Source organism: Zootoca vivipara, chromosome Z1 (assembly GCF_965207765.1).
Source record: "Zootoca vivipara chromosome Z1, rZooViv2.hap1.1, whole genome shotgun sequence".
NCBI classification, from domain to species: Eukaryota; Metazoa; Chordata; class Lepidosauria; order Squamata; family Lacertidae; genus Zootoca; species Zootoca vivipara.
The window spans coordinates 40,539,373-40,555,571 of NC_142583.1; the positions used below are offsets into that span (position 1 = coordinate 40,539,373).

The 16,199-nt window shown below is 43.5% G+C and overlaps 1 protein-coding gene across 1 annotated transcript in view; it reads left to right on the forward strand.

Moving 5' to 3' along the window:
• MAML3 (mastermind like transcriptional coactivator 3) overlaps positions 1 to 16,199 on the forward strand; it is a 290,816-nt gene that overhangs the window by 163,251 nt on the left and 111,366 nt on the right. The window contains exon 2 of the mRNA XM_035114166.3: positions 3,549 to 5,087. Coding sequence (XP_034970057.3) covers positions 3,549 to 5,087 — 1,539 coding nt within the window. The remainder of the gene's footprint in view (positions 1 to 3,548; positions 5,088 to 16,199) is intronic.

Below are 16,199 nucleotides of genomic sequence, written 5' to 3' on the forward strand. Positions count from 1 at the left end.
GTTTCTGCGTGGATGCTGAAAATCGCGTGTGTGCGCGCATGATCCGGCCCATGGAGGGATCTCCGCTGGAGTGAACCAGCCCAGGCGAGGTAAACCTTGCCGACCCCTGCTTTAGGGGGCAGGGGCTGCAGACTAGAGACCAAAGGCACTTGTACAAAAGAAGAGATGCACTCTTATCTTTATATAGTAGGTTATATTCCAGCCATGCCAAAGCCATATACACACCCCTACCTCTACTGAGGAAAGCAAGCAGCATTATCGGAGAGCAAGGCCAGGCAAAAGCACCCAAGGAGGGCATGGAGCAGGACCAGCTTGAAGAAGGACCAGTTAGGAAGACCTGATGGGTCACATTTGGCCTCTGGGCATGTGGTAAAGGGACATGCAGTGAAGCTGTAGTGGGAGTTTTGGGGAATTTATTGGAGACCTTTGAGATCAGCAACCTGATCATCTTATTTCCTTAAAGTGTGATAATGTAATTGACCACAGTTTAATCCTTGACATCACACCCACTTGTTCAGACGAGAAGTGATCATATCCCCCAATTCATTTTCAATGCTCAAGTGCTCAGCCGATGTTTAGGTTTTAAGTGGCAGGCGACCTGCAAGGTTACTGAGTCGAGGGTCTACAGAGGAGTAGGGGAAGCACACAAGAGCACCAGACTTCATTATGCACCATCCATTTGACAGGGGAAGAAACAATAAATGTAACCTATTTCCGAAGGATGTGTCACTCCCTTGGGAAGAAAGCAGCAACTCCGCCGACCTCATTCCACCTGCATTTCAGTGCTATGCAACTGTCCCAGGCTAGATTTGAACTGGGGTTGTCGGCTGCACCTCTTTACCTGTAAGGAGGCTGGCTATTCAGTGCAGCAAGCAGTTGTCTCGATTGCTTGCTGAATTACCTTTGACGATGCTCCACTATTTGTACATATCCTAACTGATGTAAAGTATGTATGTATTATGAAGGGTTTCTGGTGTTAGGAATGCATACTTTGTCCACAGGAAGAAGTTGCTGATTTGAGAAAAACACTGCACCAGGGAAGGAGAGAATGACAGTTATTTGCCTGTGGAAGCAGTGTAGGGATACAGGGCCAAATACCTCAGGCTAAGGAATGTTTGCTTAATTTTGTTTATTGATTTTGCATAGCAACCTATTACATAAATTGTAAAACTAAATATAAAAGGCAATTGGACATTGCCAGATCCAAGAGTAGTTTGAGGTAGCAAACACAATTTGGGGCTGTTCCACTTCAGACTGCAAGTGGGAGAATCATATTTCTGAATGTTCCCCCATGGAAAGAAAAAGAGTTATCAAATCAGTACAGCAGGGAGCTGGGTAGGTTAAACTTTTTATTTTATTTTACTAGAGGCAAGTGTTTGTTTAAGCACATTTTTTTAAAAAGTATTTTACCTGCAGTCTGAAGTGCTGCCGTCCATCATTCTGCCATATCACTCTACCACCTCATTCTTGGTAATGCGTAGAAAAGCACCAAACTTGACTATATTACCTTTAACATATCTCATTGCTAAAGGATTATAATACTCCCTAGTAAGGAAAAGCAACGGGCTCAAAAATATAGAAACAGGAAAGGGAAGGGCAGTAGCCAAGCTCAGCACTACAAAAGAGCAGGAGAAAAAGGAAGCAGATCAGATAGAATCCACTTTTTCTCACAGAGAAACAGAAGAATTTTATTAGTGGAGTGTATGAACATGCTTTGTAGAACAAGTAGCCAGCAGTATCTGAGGCATGAAACTTATTTGGAAGAGACTGCAGCTGCAAGTCATTTCTCCAGCTTTGTCTTAAAACGTTGTCCAATGGGTTTAAAGAGAGTTAAAAAGACAGACTGATGTGACAGTCTTTTTGAAGCATCTTCCTTCCACATTAGAAGAGTTGTTTTTCATCCCAGTGTGCCATCACTTTAGTGGTACTAAAAGGGCTTAAATGGGATTGAATTGGTGCCTGAGTCTTGTCTTGTGAATGTAACTCTCAGCAGAATGACACTAAACAGTGCAGGAAAACCAGGGAGTTGAGATAGTGGTATCTCACAATTAAGGCAACAGTGGCAATAAACTTCCTTATCTACCCCAGGCAAGGGAACGAGGGGAAAATGTAGGTCCTTATTTCAAAATGGCTGCAAGCTGAGAAGCAGGATTTGCAGAACCAATTGGGTTCTGCAAATACAGGACATTTATTGGGTGCCACTTCCAAGAGGGTGATTGAGAAGAGGCCTGCCTTTGCTTTGCCACCAAGTATATAAAGACTGGTATGTGTTGCTGTAGAAAACTAGGTGGGTAAAGGAAAGCTGAGCCAAATTCATGGTATATTACTAATTTTTATTATTTAAATATTATGTTAGCCACCTTCGGCAAAAATCCCCCCAATGCCATCTTTACATCCGAAAACTAGAATGTTTCAGGGATTTTCCTGAGGTATGGCAAGCCTAGCTCATGACAAATGCTTTACACAAGAAGAGTGTTTCAGAACATATGGCAGAATTTCTTAGAACTTTGTGCAGAAAGCAGATCCCATCTACATTGTGTTTGGTTTTTTTAATTATTTAAAAAATCCCCTTCCCCCCTTTCCTTCTGTTTTATAAAAATGTTACCAGAATAGGCAGAACGCAACACATGTCAGTGTCCCAGGTGAGGGCAGGGACAGGGAATCATGGCCAATGGAGATTGCAACACCAACTCTGTAACTGGAAAATGGGGAGAGGAATTATTTTATAGTAGAAATATCAAAAACTTTGAATTAAAAAAACCCCTTCTTTGGAGGCCTTGAGGGTACGCAGGGGGCTGAAAGGGACAGGAGAGGTCCATTGCATGCATGGAAGTCTGTTGTACCAGCAGCGCTCCAATGTTCAACCGCTAGATTATAACAACCGCTAGATTATAAACATAAGAATCCACTGGAAGGCAGTAGCAGTCCATATACATGTCAGTTATCAAAACTGAGAATTTATGTTAGCATCACTGATGATAGAGCCCAGGATGGGGAACCTTTGCAGCTGAAGGGGCCAATATTCTCTCATGGAAAAAGTTCCTCAGCCACCTACCAGTGATGGTCATGGCCAGATGTAAAAATTGGGTGGAGAAACAAATGTGACTCTTGCCTTTATGTAATAGGCTGCATTCAAGCCATGCAGAATTCAGAGGTTTCTATACACACCTTTCTCCATCAATAACAGTAGGAAACGCTATTGCAGTTCAGGGACACAATTCCAGTCAAGCAAAATCACTCAAGGAGGGTGTGGAAACACACTTTGTGTGTCCCCTACCCCCAACTGCTATACCCTTTTTGCCCTCCTGGCTCCTGTCTTTCTCCCACATGGCTCTTTATCATTGTATACCCCATATACTCAGCACTTGATGGGGGAGCGTTGTGTGCCAATGAGGCACAGAGAGAAAATATACAGGTTATGAATTATAATAAATTTGCTGTGAGTATAGTTTATTGCGTAGAGTGTGTTTTTTGTTTTTGTTTTTTGTTTATGAAGGGCAGAAGTGTGTGCAAGAGACTAATGAATGATTTTGTTCTGTTTCTTCAAGCTTCAAGAGACGGTGAAGAGAAAGTTGGAAGGAGCACGCTCACCCCTCAATGGCGAACAGCAGAATGGCGTCTGTGACAGTAGCTTCTCCCCAACCAGCAAGCGGATACGGAAGGATGTACCTGGGATTGAGGGAATCAATAGCTTGCCCAATAATTTGCCTTTGCCTTCTATTTCCCCTCTTCACCAGCTTGACATAAAACCATCACTGCCCCTGCAGAACAGTGGAACTCATGCTGGTGGTCTGGATGACCTGGGTAAAAACAGTGGACTTCCAGAGATAAAACTCCCAATCAATGGATGCACAGAGCTTGAGGATAGTTTTAACATCCTGCACAACAACAGCAACAACAGCAAGGAGCTAAAACAAGAGCCCTTGGATGATCCTAGCTGCATGGACAATTCTGACACATCACTTTCAAATCAGAATAAACTTTTTTCAGACATTAACCTGAATGATCAAGAGTGGCAGGAGTTAATAGATGAGCTGGCTAACACTGTTCCAGAGGATGACATACAAGATTTGTTCAATGAAGACTTCGAAGAGAAAAAGGAGCCTGAATTTCCCAGGCCAGCCACTGAGATTCAAGAGAGTGCAAGTGTTAAAAGTGACCCATCTCACTCTCCATTTGCCCATGTTCCTCTTGGGTCTCCCCAGGTAAGGCCTTCTTCTTCAGGTCCTCCATTTTCAAATGTCCCTACAGCATCTAGCATACCTTCTGTCTCTAGTGCGCCCCCAGCTCCACTCTCTGACAGCTCACCAGCAAATTGTGTGGTTCAGTCACCCCAGACGCCTAACCAAGCACATACCCCAAGCCAAACTCAGTCAAGGCCGGGTAATGGTTATCTCATTAATCCAACAACAGTGACAACAGCTGCCCCGGGGCCTGGCCAAGTGGCTGTGCCCAGCACTGACTTATCTCCAGCTGAACAGCTTAAACAGATGGCAGCACAGCAGCAGCAACGAGCTAAGCTCATGCAGCAAAAGCAGCAGCAGCAGCAGCAGCAGCAGCAGCAGCAGCAGCAGCAGCATCCAAATCAAGCATCTAGCTGGTCCCCAGTGGGGCCTCCATCTAGTCCTTATGGAGGACCCTACAGTACAGACAAACCAAATAGCCCAATGATGTATCCCCAAGCCTTTAACAACCAAAATCCTGTAGTGCCTCCTACAGCAAGCAACCCACAAAAGACTACGATGAATAACTACCTCCCTCAAAACCACATGAATATGATCAGTCAGCAGCCAAATAATCTGGGTACAAACTCCTTGAGCAAACAAACCAATATGCTTTCTTATGGCAACACTAAACCTCTGACTCATTTCAATGCTGACTTGAGTCAAAGAATGACTCCACCGATGGCCAATCCCAGCAAGAATCCCATGATGCCATACATGCAGCAGCAGCAGCAGCCCCAACAACCGCAGATGCAGGCTCAAATGACACACTTGAGTGAGGAGCAGAAACGCATGCTTATCATGAAGCAGAAAGGAATGATGAACCAGACGATGGCTTATGGAACACTTCCCTCCCTTGGTCAGGTAAGTGTGGGCAGATGCTCTTTTACTGACTTAATTCATTACTTTGTTGCAAAATCCAAGAGGGAGTATGTGTGCTTAAGTCAAAGGTCAGTAGGTACTTTTGGAATTTGAGAGTGTGCTATGGGCGCCAGCCACAAACATGGCTGCCGTGGATGTATAGCGTGACACAAAATGGCTGCTGAGGTGAAACGGTATAAGACAACATGGGCGTCATGGGCTGTGGTATAGAACAAAATGGCTGCTATATCTTGCCACACTGATCATTAGTTGGTCAATCAGTGTGGCATTTACTTGTAGTTGTGCAGTGAGTCATGTTTGACTTGTTTGCCTTTGCTTTGGAGGGAGATAGGGTTCTAAGGATATGAGCAATCTCTCAGGAGTGGAAAGTTGCTATGGACTTACTAACGGATGGCCTCTTGTTAATTCTAGCACAAACAACTTTTACAATATCAGAACAGTAAGTAATTTTCCTGAGCAAGCTGTGAGGCAAATGCTGGCAATTCATTTGTCCATGTGGCAATGCCAATGATGTGCAATGGCATGTGTTTAGGTGCCGATAGGATGGCCAAATGAAAAAGGGCAAAGGGCTCCTGCACCTTTAATATTTGGATTAATATTTGGCTTGAGCTGCAAGCCATACCTGCTGAAATTTCCTCTCTCCACAATTATTAAAAGCAGGAGCTCTTGTCATCTTCTTTACCTGTCCACCTTATTTGCCAATAAAGGACAACCACTATCCTCTGCTCATGGCAGATTCCAAAACAAGAGCCACTAGTTGCTGTCTGTACAAGGTGGATTGTGAGGCTATTGGTGCTCCTGTCCTCATCCATGTACAAGTCCTCTTCCACGTCATTGTTCATAGTGCAGTCCATCACCTTAAAGACCACAGCTGTGAAAGTGAAGAAGCACCTTCCCCCACATTGTAGCTATTTGCTTCATTGTAGAATACTGTAGTCTCATCTGTGAAATAGGAACATAAGAGGGGTGCAGTATGATCACTGGCCAATGGCCCACCAACATCAGCATTCAGTTCTCAAAGTGTCCAGCCCTATGCCTATGGGCAAGCCCACAAACAGCACCTAAGGGCAACACCACTCTTCTCGCTTGTGATTCTCAGCAGCTGGCATTCAGATGGACATAGAGCATAGCCATAGCTGATAGCCTTACCCCCCGTGCTTTTTGCCAAATCCTCTTTTAAAGTCATCCAAGTTGGTGGCCATTAATGCATATTGTGGAAGAAAATTCCATAGTTGTGTTGAAGATTTGGAGCATTTTCTTTTGTCTGCCCCAAATCTTCCAACACATTAATTCAAACTATGTATGGGTAGAGAACTTTTTTTTTCCAGCCTGATAGCAATGTTACGGGGCTGTATGCTGGCAGTGGGCGGGGCTAGAGAAGAAAGTGGGCGGAGCAATGGATGTGACATCTACCTTTGTACACTAGGCCACATTCCAACCACACAGAAGTGTGTGTACCCACCACACTCCTCTCTCCATCCTCCATCCAAGCAAGCAAGAAGCACAAACACAGATCAAGGCCACATTCCAGCCAGGCAAAAGCACTTGGGGAGCGCTCAGAGCAGGCCTGGTGAAGGGCGTGGCCAAGGGAGGAAAGAGAGTCTTGAGGGGCAGATAAAGAGCTGGGGGGGGGGCACATTAGGTCCCTGGGACTGAGATTCCCCACCCTGACTTAAAACTTTGTTCTTTTTCTGAGTATGGCCAAACAGGGCAATCTTAGTGTTCCTGACAAGTTAAAAGATAATATTTAAAAAACAACCCTTGATTTCAAGGTAAAATGTTGATACAAGCTCAAGAAAGAAACCATACTTGTACCTCATAACCCTCTGCCCCAATATCTCATTTAGCTCACCTTCAAATGACCTGAGCAGAAATAGAACCCTAATGTTTCCATACTGAAAGATCTTTCTAGTCCCTGTGGGCCAATTTAGAGGCACACAAGAGAAAAGATTGGCTTAGGTGGGAAAGGTAAAACAGTAGCCTTCCATCTGGAATGTATTTCCCCTTCTTTCTCTTACTGTTTTCCTGAAAAATGTTTGTTGATTGACCTCCCTATGCAGTCAGGAATAATTGTTCCTCACAATGATGGGAAAAGATCTGCTGATAACATAGAGCTAAAGTCACAAAGCACTTTCTGTCCTCTTCTCCCTACATCAGGAAACAAAGAGAATCAAGGATGGCTAGAATCTCTTACCTTACTTTTATTCTGTCCTTTATAGAAACAATAATAGGAAAAGAGGAAAAAAATACCCTCCTTTCTTCTTTTTGAAACTGTCTCCAAAATGGGGGCATATCACTGCATGGTTAATATCTTTTATTGTGCTTTACTGTACATTTCTTCTAACCTGTACTCTCACAATAAACTTGTTGCTGTATGTATTTTAGAGCTGCCAGATTAAAAGCTACGTAGAGGCCATTATTCCTATAGAGAAGGCTTCCCCAAACTGGTGCCCTCCAGATTTTTTTTGGGACAGCAGCTCCCCCCAGTCAGCACAGCCAGGAGTTGTAGTCCAAAACATTTGGAGGATTGGAGACGGGCTGCTACAGAGCAATGCAAGAGAGTTCATTCTTTAGCACTACGCCTGATCTAGAATCAATAGTTGCTTAGCTGTGCAGTTGTTTGCGGGGAACGAAGGGAGCCTCTCTTTATGTGTCAAAAACCTGTTGCTCTTCATTTGGCTGATTGAAAATTGCATAATTGTTCCTACCAACAACACAGCCTGTGCTGCTTCTGTGGTATTGTGCAGGGCACACAGTCCACAAAGAAATGTGCGATACTCCACAGCATGTGCATTATTGAAACCTTCATTCTCTGATCCTTGTTGTGCCCTACACATCTATGATACTAAAGTGGGAGGAGAGAGGGAGGGAGGGAGAGAGAGAGAGAGAGAGAGAGAGAGAGAGAGAGAGAGAGAGAGAGAGAGAGAGAGAGAGAGAGAGAGAGAATCCTTAGTGGGCATGCCTAAAGGGACATACTGCAATGCCACTGTGACTATTGTCAGGGTAATGGGATTTTTTAAAAATGGATGCAGCCAGAAGTAAAGCCCCAGAAACAATGCAGTGATCATATACTGGGCAATCTTATATGGGACATGCTGGAGTTCCAGGTTATGTTGATAGCTTATCAGAATATCTTAATGTGTGCCCCTCCTGCCGCATATGGCACTTGGCACTGTTTTGTATGCCATGTTAGCGACATGAACACCCTGCAGAGAGATCAGTAGCACACAACCTTCATGTTAACATGTCAGTGAGTAGCTAGTGCTCTGGCTTGTTTTCTCGGCTTTGATGAGCTTCATTAATTATACTAAAAGAAAAGAAAGGTGTGTATGGCTGGAGAGAAACCCATTTAACTCACCGTGAATAGGAGTAATTGGACAGTTGGCAGGGTGTTAAATTGGTGGTCTAGTGAGAGAAACTAAAAAAAAGTGCATTATTCCTGCACGCACAAAAGGTGGTAGAAGTTGTCTAATCTCCTACTGAATATTGTTTCTCTGGAGTGCAGTGGTCATGACTCATTTCTCAGCTGAAAGCCTGCAATAAGTATTATTTGCATTGCCAAACCTCTGCCACCAGTGCTGTAAAGAACATAATCCATAGAAAATACAGGCTCTAATGCTTCAAGTGCAGTGTTTTATGCTAATCCCAGTTGTGTTATAATGAACACTAGACAGTTCCTGTGCCTGTGTTTTTTCAGCAGAGGTGCTGGATATCAGGGGGCACCATTGAAAGCAAGTCCTGCTTGGTGTACACAAGACCATCAATGCTCTTAAAGAGCTCTGTGTATATTGACTCATGCATGTGACCAAGCAATGCTGCTGTGTCTATGCACTCCTTGTGTTATGAATGGTCCCTTAACAAAGTCTTTACTACCGTGTTTCTCATATTATAAGACATGTCTTATATTTATTTTTTCCTCAAAAAAACACACTATGGCTTATTTTCAAGGGATGTCTTATTTTTTTCCTCCTCCTCCTGCCGCAGCCGGCATTGCTGCTGTGCCTATCACTATGTCTTATTTTCGGGGTATGGCTTATATTCCTTGAATGCTTAAAAATCCTGCTATGGCTTATTTTATGGGTATGTCTTAAAATATGAGAAACAGGGTATTAGCATTGCACTGCAACCACACCATAGGCATCAACTTCTGTGACTATATGTTGTTGTTGTTGTTTAGTCGTTTAGTCGTGTCCGACTCTTCGTGACCCCATGGACCATAGCACGCCAGGCACTCCTGTCTTGCACTGCCTCCCGCAGTTTGGTCAAACTCATGTTCGTAGCTTCGAGAACACTGTCCAACCATCTCGTCCTCTGTCGTCCTCTTCTCCTAGTGCCCTCCATCTTTCCCAACATCAGGGTCTTTTCCAAGGATTCTTCTCTTCTCATGAGGTGGCCAAAGTATTGGAGCCTCAGCTTCACGATCTGTCCTTCCAGGGAGCACTCAGGGCTGATTTCCTTAAGAATGGATAGGTTTGATCTTCTAGCAGTCCATGGGACTCTCAAGAGTCTCCTCCAGCACCATAATTCAAAAGCATCAATTCTTCGACGATCAGCCTTCTTTATGGTCCAGCTCTCACTTCCATACATCACTACTGGGAAAACCATAGCTTTAACTATACGGACCTTTGTCGGCAAAGTGATGTCTCTGCTTTTTAAGATGCTGTCTAGGTTTGTCATTGCTTTTCTCCCAAGAAGCAGGCGTCTTTTAATTTCGTGACTGCTGTCACCATCTGCAGTGATCAAGGAGCCCAAGAAAGTAAAATCTCTCACTGCCTCCATTTCTTCCCCTTCTATTTGCCAGGAGGTGATGGGACCAGTGGCCATGATCTTGGTTTTTTTGATGTTGAGCTTCAGACCATATTTTGCGCTCTCCTCTTTCACCCTCATTAAAAGGTTCTTTAATTCCTCCTCGCTTTCTGCCATCAAGGTTGTGTCATCTGCATATCTGAGGTTGTTGATATTTCTTCCGGCAATCTTAATTCCGGCTTGGGATTCATCTAGTCCAGCCTTTCGCATGATGAATTCTGCATATAAGTTAAATAAGCAGGGAGACAATATACAACCTTGTCGTACTCCTTTCCCAATTTTGAACCAATCAGTTGTTCCATATCCAGTTCTAACTGTAGCTTCTTGTCCCACATAGAGATTTCTCAGGAGACAGATGAGGTGATCAGGCACTCCCATTTCTTTAAGAACTTGCCATAGTTTGCTGTGGTCGACACAGTCGAAGGCTTTTGCATAGTCAATGAAGCAGAAGTAGACGTTTTTCTGGAACTCTCTAGCTTTCTCCATAATCCAGCGCATGTTTGCTATTTGGTCTCTGGTTCCTCTGCCCTTTCGAAATCCAGCTTGCACTTCTGGGAGTTCTCGGTCCACATACTGCCTAAGCCTGCCTTGTAGAATTTTAAGCATAACCTTGCTAGCGTGTGAAATGAGCGCAATTGTGCGGTAGTTGGAGCATTCTTTGGCACTGCCCTTCTTTGGAATTGGGATGTAGACTGATCTTCTCCAATCCTCTGGCCATTGCTGAGTTTTCCAAACTTGCTGGCATATTGGGTGTAGCACCTTAACAGCATCATCTTTTAAAATTTTAAATAGTTCAGCTGGAATATCATCACTTCCACTGGCCTTGTTATTAGCAGTGCTTTCTAAGGCCCATTTGACTTCACTCTCCAAGATGTCTGGCTCAAGGTCAGCAACCAAACTACCTGGGGTGTACGAGACCTCCATATCTTTCTGGTATAATTCCTCTGTGTATTCCTGCCACCTCTTCTTGATGTCTTCTGCTTCTGTTAGGTCCTTACCACTTTTGTCCTTGATTATGGTAATCTTTGTACGAAATGTTCCTTTCATATCTCCAATTTTCTTGAACAGATCTCTGGTTTTCCCCATTCTATTGTTTTCCTCTATTTCTTTGCATTGCTCATTTAAGAAGACCCTCTTGTCTCTCCTTGCTGTTTTTTGGAAATCTGCATTCAGTTTCCTGTATCTTTCCCTATCTCCCTTGCATTTTGCTTGCCTCCTCTCCTCCGCTATTTGTAAGGCCTCGTTGGATAGCCATTTTGCTTTCTTGCATTTCCTTTTCCTTGGGATGGTTTTCGTTGCTGCCTCCTGTATAATGTTACGAGCCTCCATCCATAGTTCTTCAGGCACTCTGTCCACCAAATCTAAATCCTTAAACCTGTTCCTCACTTCCACTGTGTATTCATAAGGGATTTGATTCAGATTGTATCTTACTGGCCCAGTGCTTTTTCCTACTTTCTTCAGTTTAAGCTGGAATTTTGCTATAAGAAGCTGATGATCTGAGTTACAGTCAGCTCCAGGTCTTGTTTTTCTGACTGTATAGAGCTTCTCCATCTTTGGCTGCAGAGAATATAATCAATCTGATTTCGATGCTGCCCATTTGGTGATATCCATGTGTAGAGTCGTCTCTTGTGTTGTTGGAAGAGAGTGTTTGTGATGACCAGCTTGTTCTCTTGACAGAACTCTATTAGCCTTTGCCCTGCTTCATTTTGAACTCCAAGGCCAAACTTGCCAGTTGTTCCTTTTATCTCTTGATTCCCTACTTTAGCATTCCAATCCCCTGTAATGAGAAGAACATCCTTCTTTGGTGTCATTTCTAGAAGTTGTTGTAGGTCTTCATAGAATTGGTCAATTTCACTTTCTTCAGCACCGGTAGTTGGTGCATAAACTTGGATTACTGTGATGTTAAAAGGTCTGCCTTGGATTCGTATCGAGATCATTCTGTCATTTTTGAGATTGCATCCCATTACAGCTTTTGCCACTCTTTTGTTGACTATGAGGGCCACTCCATTTCTGCTACAGGATTCTTGCCCACAGTAGTAGACATGATAGTCACCCGAACTGAATTCGCCCATTCCCTTCCATTTTAGTTCACTGATGCCCAGGATGTCGATATTTATTCTTGTCATCTCATTTTTGACCACATCCAGCTTACCTCCACTCATGGTTCTTACATTCCAGGTTCCTATGCAATATTTTTCTTTACAGCATCGGACTTTCCTTTCGCTTCCAGGCATATCCGCAACTGAGCATCCTTTCGGCTTTGGCCCAGTCGCTTCATCAGCTCTGAATCTACTTGTACTTGTCCTCCGCTCTTCCTCAGTAGCATGTTGGACGCCTTCCGACCTGAGGGGCTCATCTTCCAGCGTCATAACTTTTATATGCCTGTTGTCTTTGTCCATGGAGTTTTCTTGGCAGGGATACTGGAGTGGCTTGCCAGTTCCTTCTCCAGGTGGATCACGTTTAGTCAAAACTCTCCACTATGACCTGTCCATCTTGGGTGGCCCTGCATGGCATAGCTCATAGCTTCTCCAAGTTATTCAAGCCCCTTCGTCACGACAAGGCATTGATCCATGAAGGGGCTGTGACTATATACCTCTGTGTAATTATCAGTTTTGGATCATAGGTGTGCATCTTCTTCAGTAAAGGTGATGGAGATTTCCTGCTGTTTTACACCTGGGGTGCAAAAGGGTGTGGAAGATCTCCCTTTTCCTGTCACGTGCTGGACATATGGCTGTGCACAGTCTCTGCCTCCATTTTCTCTGATCCCTTTGGTTTAGGGCAGTGGTGTCCAAACTTTTTTCAAAGGGGGTCAGATTTGATGAAGTGAAGGGCCATGAGGGCTGACGAAAGGGCCAACCAAAGCTGTTGACCTTTTCTTAGGATTGAAGTTGTTGAGGTTTTATTTTTAAAAAAAGGATTTTATCCCAGGAAATAAACTGCCACAGGGGCCGGATTAAACCAACCAGCGGGCTACATTAGGTCCCCAAAACAGACTTCGGACATACCTGGCTTAGGGGGGTATGTCCCAAAAAAACAACCAAGTCCCATATTGTTTCAATTGAGATTTGGCCCACGATATTTTAGCAGCAAATCTGTACAGACACCCCTCCTCTGGAACTGTAAGGTCAGAGTTTTTCGCTCCCCTCTTCCCCCTACTAGTATGGGCAGTTGCATTACTGTAGTGATAGGCAACCCATTGGATTTGATGTGATATGTCAAAAAGAAGTTGGGGAGGGGAGAAGGAGAGCTTACAGACACCACTGAGAAGTCATAGGGTTCCAGGATTGTGAGTTTCAGTTTCATCTGAAGAAGCAGAAGGGTAGCAATATGGTGGACGGGTGCAATAAAGCAAATCTAGGGCCTAATGGTAAAATGAGGTTTAACAATAAAAGAGATGGAGCAGGCCAGCTAGTGGGAACAATGTGAGAATTCTGTCCAAACCAGTCCTAGTTGGTTTGTATCTTTTTGCATAGAAAATTCAGAGCTGGACTGCTAAGCAAGGGCATTAGGTAACAGGCCAGAGGATTCAGTACAATTGTGCAAGAGGCTTCTGATACAGCACGGGGAGAGAACTGCTGGTTTCTGAACACACTTATAAAACCAGGACCACTGGTGGATATGAATACTCTGGGGCAGGGGTGTAGAAGGTGCATGGTACAGTGGTACCACTGGTTAAGAACTTAATTTGTTCCGGAGGTCCGTTCTTAACCTGAAACCATTCTTAACCTGAGGTACCACTTTAGCTAATGAGGCCTCCTGCTGCTGAGACACCACCACCATGCAATTTCTGTTCTCATCCTGGGGCAAAGTTCTTAACCCAAGCTACTACTTCGGGTTAGCGAAGTCTGTAACCCGAAGTGTTTGTAACTTGAGGTGTTTGTAACCCAAGGTACCACTGTACTCTGTTTCTTCCGGTGCCCAAGCCCACAAATCCGAAGTAGTGTCACATGTTATGACTGCTCTGTTAGTGGGGCTCTGGATGACCTTGAGACATAGGACACAGCTGAAAAAGTGAAGCTGTTGTAAGAGATTTGTATAAGAGAAACCTTGTTCACACAGGCAGAGTATTTACATTTCTGGGCAGCCTGATTTGTGAGTGGCAAAGTTGCTGGCGATAAATACCGATGGGTTTTCTGTGACACCATATGTTAGATTCTTTTTTAATCCTAAAATAACTACAAGAAAGATGTCTGCTTAGAAGTCATTAAGCGTGTCTCTTTTCGAGAGAGAGAGAAAATGGTAAAATGTTTGATTTCTTCAATATAAACGTGTAACTGTGAAAGAAAAATGGGTGCAGTGGAAGAGATCTTGTGTGCCTAAGAGAAAATCAAACATTTGGAATAGAGAATGCTGTCAGGAGTCGGTGAGTATGAGAAGAAGAGAGGCAGGAGCAAAATAGAATTCTCTATGGGTGAAGAGAAATATAATAAAACCATGAATCTACCCCCATGTGGCTATGAGGATGCTGCCACTATAAAGACTACAGAAAATGCAGCTGCCTTGTTTGAAATTAGAGGTATGTGAGAGAGTAGGAGAAATAACAAGAATCCCCTTGAGATTCTGTTTTTATAGTGTTTTTGTTCTGCATCTCAAATATTTGTAGCTGATTTAGTGTCTTTGTTCTGCATATTTGGACACGAAATGGGGACTTACACACAGATATTTTCTCTTATTTCCAACTGACAAGTGCATTAATTTTATTCCCAGGACTGGGAGAGAAATTCTTTTCTTTACCGTTCTAAAAACACAACCTCAAATATATAGTTATTAAAATTTCAGTTGGTTTACTATGATTCCAGACTTTTTAAAAGTCGTCCAACTTAATCATATCCTGTTGCAGTAAATTCCATCAATTAATTAGGCATTGTGTGAATACGTATTTCCTTTTCTCTATCCTTAACATGTTGCTAAACAATTCCTTTGGATGACCTTGAGATCTAGTATCATGAGCAATTGTTTCGTTGTGTTACAAAGTGACATTTTTTAAAAAAGGGGGGGCAGCAAGAGGTCGTGTATCCTCCTGCCCACCCAGCATGCCAGTCCCATCTCTGACATTCTTGGATGTCATTTTGAAGCTATAATGTTTGAATGTTAGCTGCATGCAGAGTCAATAACCTGCAGAAAATCTGATCATTGACAATGCAATCTGAGTTCATGTATACTGTACTAGATGTTATGTGCGTAGGCTGTATTAGTTATCGCCCACTGTGACTCCTATGTTTGATCTACAACCAGATTCTTTCCCAGTCATCAAGATTTTCTAGTATAATTCACAGAAGGTTCAGACCTCTACAGAAGAACACTCAACTTCCCATAACTTTTTGGCAGGAAGAGGAATAAGTATATATATGCCTCCAGATGAACTTAATCTGCAAGATGGCCATGCTGCTTTTATGCCTAGTGATCTTTTCACATGCATGAAATGCCTCTAGTTACTCACATCAGCCTGCTTGTACATACACTGCCTTTTGAGATGTCTTATTGTTAGCTTCAGTTTTCTGCATGGCGGTTGTCAGTGCACCCTTCTTTCTGTTGGTCCTTAAACTGCTCTTGTAATGAATCTGACATTCATGTTGCCGTGGCCTATTTCAGTGAGCTTATGGAACTAGGTTGTTATTTGTTGCTCTTTTTGGTGATGACTTTGGAACTGATCTGTCAGGTGCCAGTGATTCCGCACCTCTGTGCTCCTTACATATTGTTCTTGCTCGTATTCTCATGTAACAAATGTGCTAATGCCTAAGGAGGACACTGTAGCCCCCCTTGGTCCTTTTAGCTCAGTGCAGCACAGCAGCTTAGCATGTCGTCTGAACCCAGGATTGTGGTTAAGCTCTTTCATCCTTAATCACTGCCTGTAACCAAGGCTTGTTCTTGGCTGCATGGTTAAGGAGGAGACCACAGTCCTGGGTTTGGACAGCATGAACGAATGGCTGGCTATAAATGCTTATAAGCAAATAAATAAACAGAAGTGCATAACAAGACATCCTTGTGTATAGTTCCAAGTTCCTCTCTACTGCCAGCCTGCCAAATTGGAAGGGTTTCTTGTTGATTGCAAGATTCTGTGGATTCCTTTCCCATTTGCAAGCTTCTTAGGCTTGTCTGACTATGACTGGTAAGCGCAGATAGCCAACTTTGGAGACACATGGAGGAAGCCTCCCAAGAGGCACACTGGTGAACAGAACAGAAATGCATACACTAAGATAAAATACCCTTAAATGCTAGCTGGTGTTTGAATGGCCTGCCTTTTCTTCTTTTTTAATAGTTGGGAAGTAAGAGAGGAAAGGGTTGGTT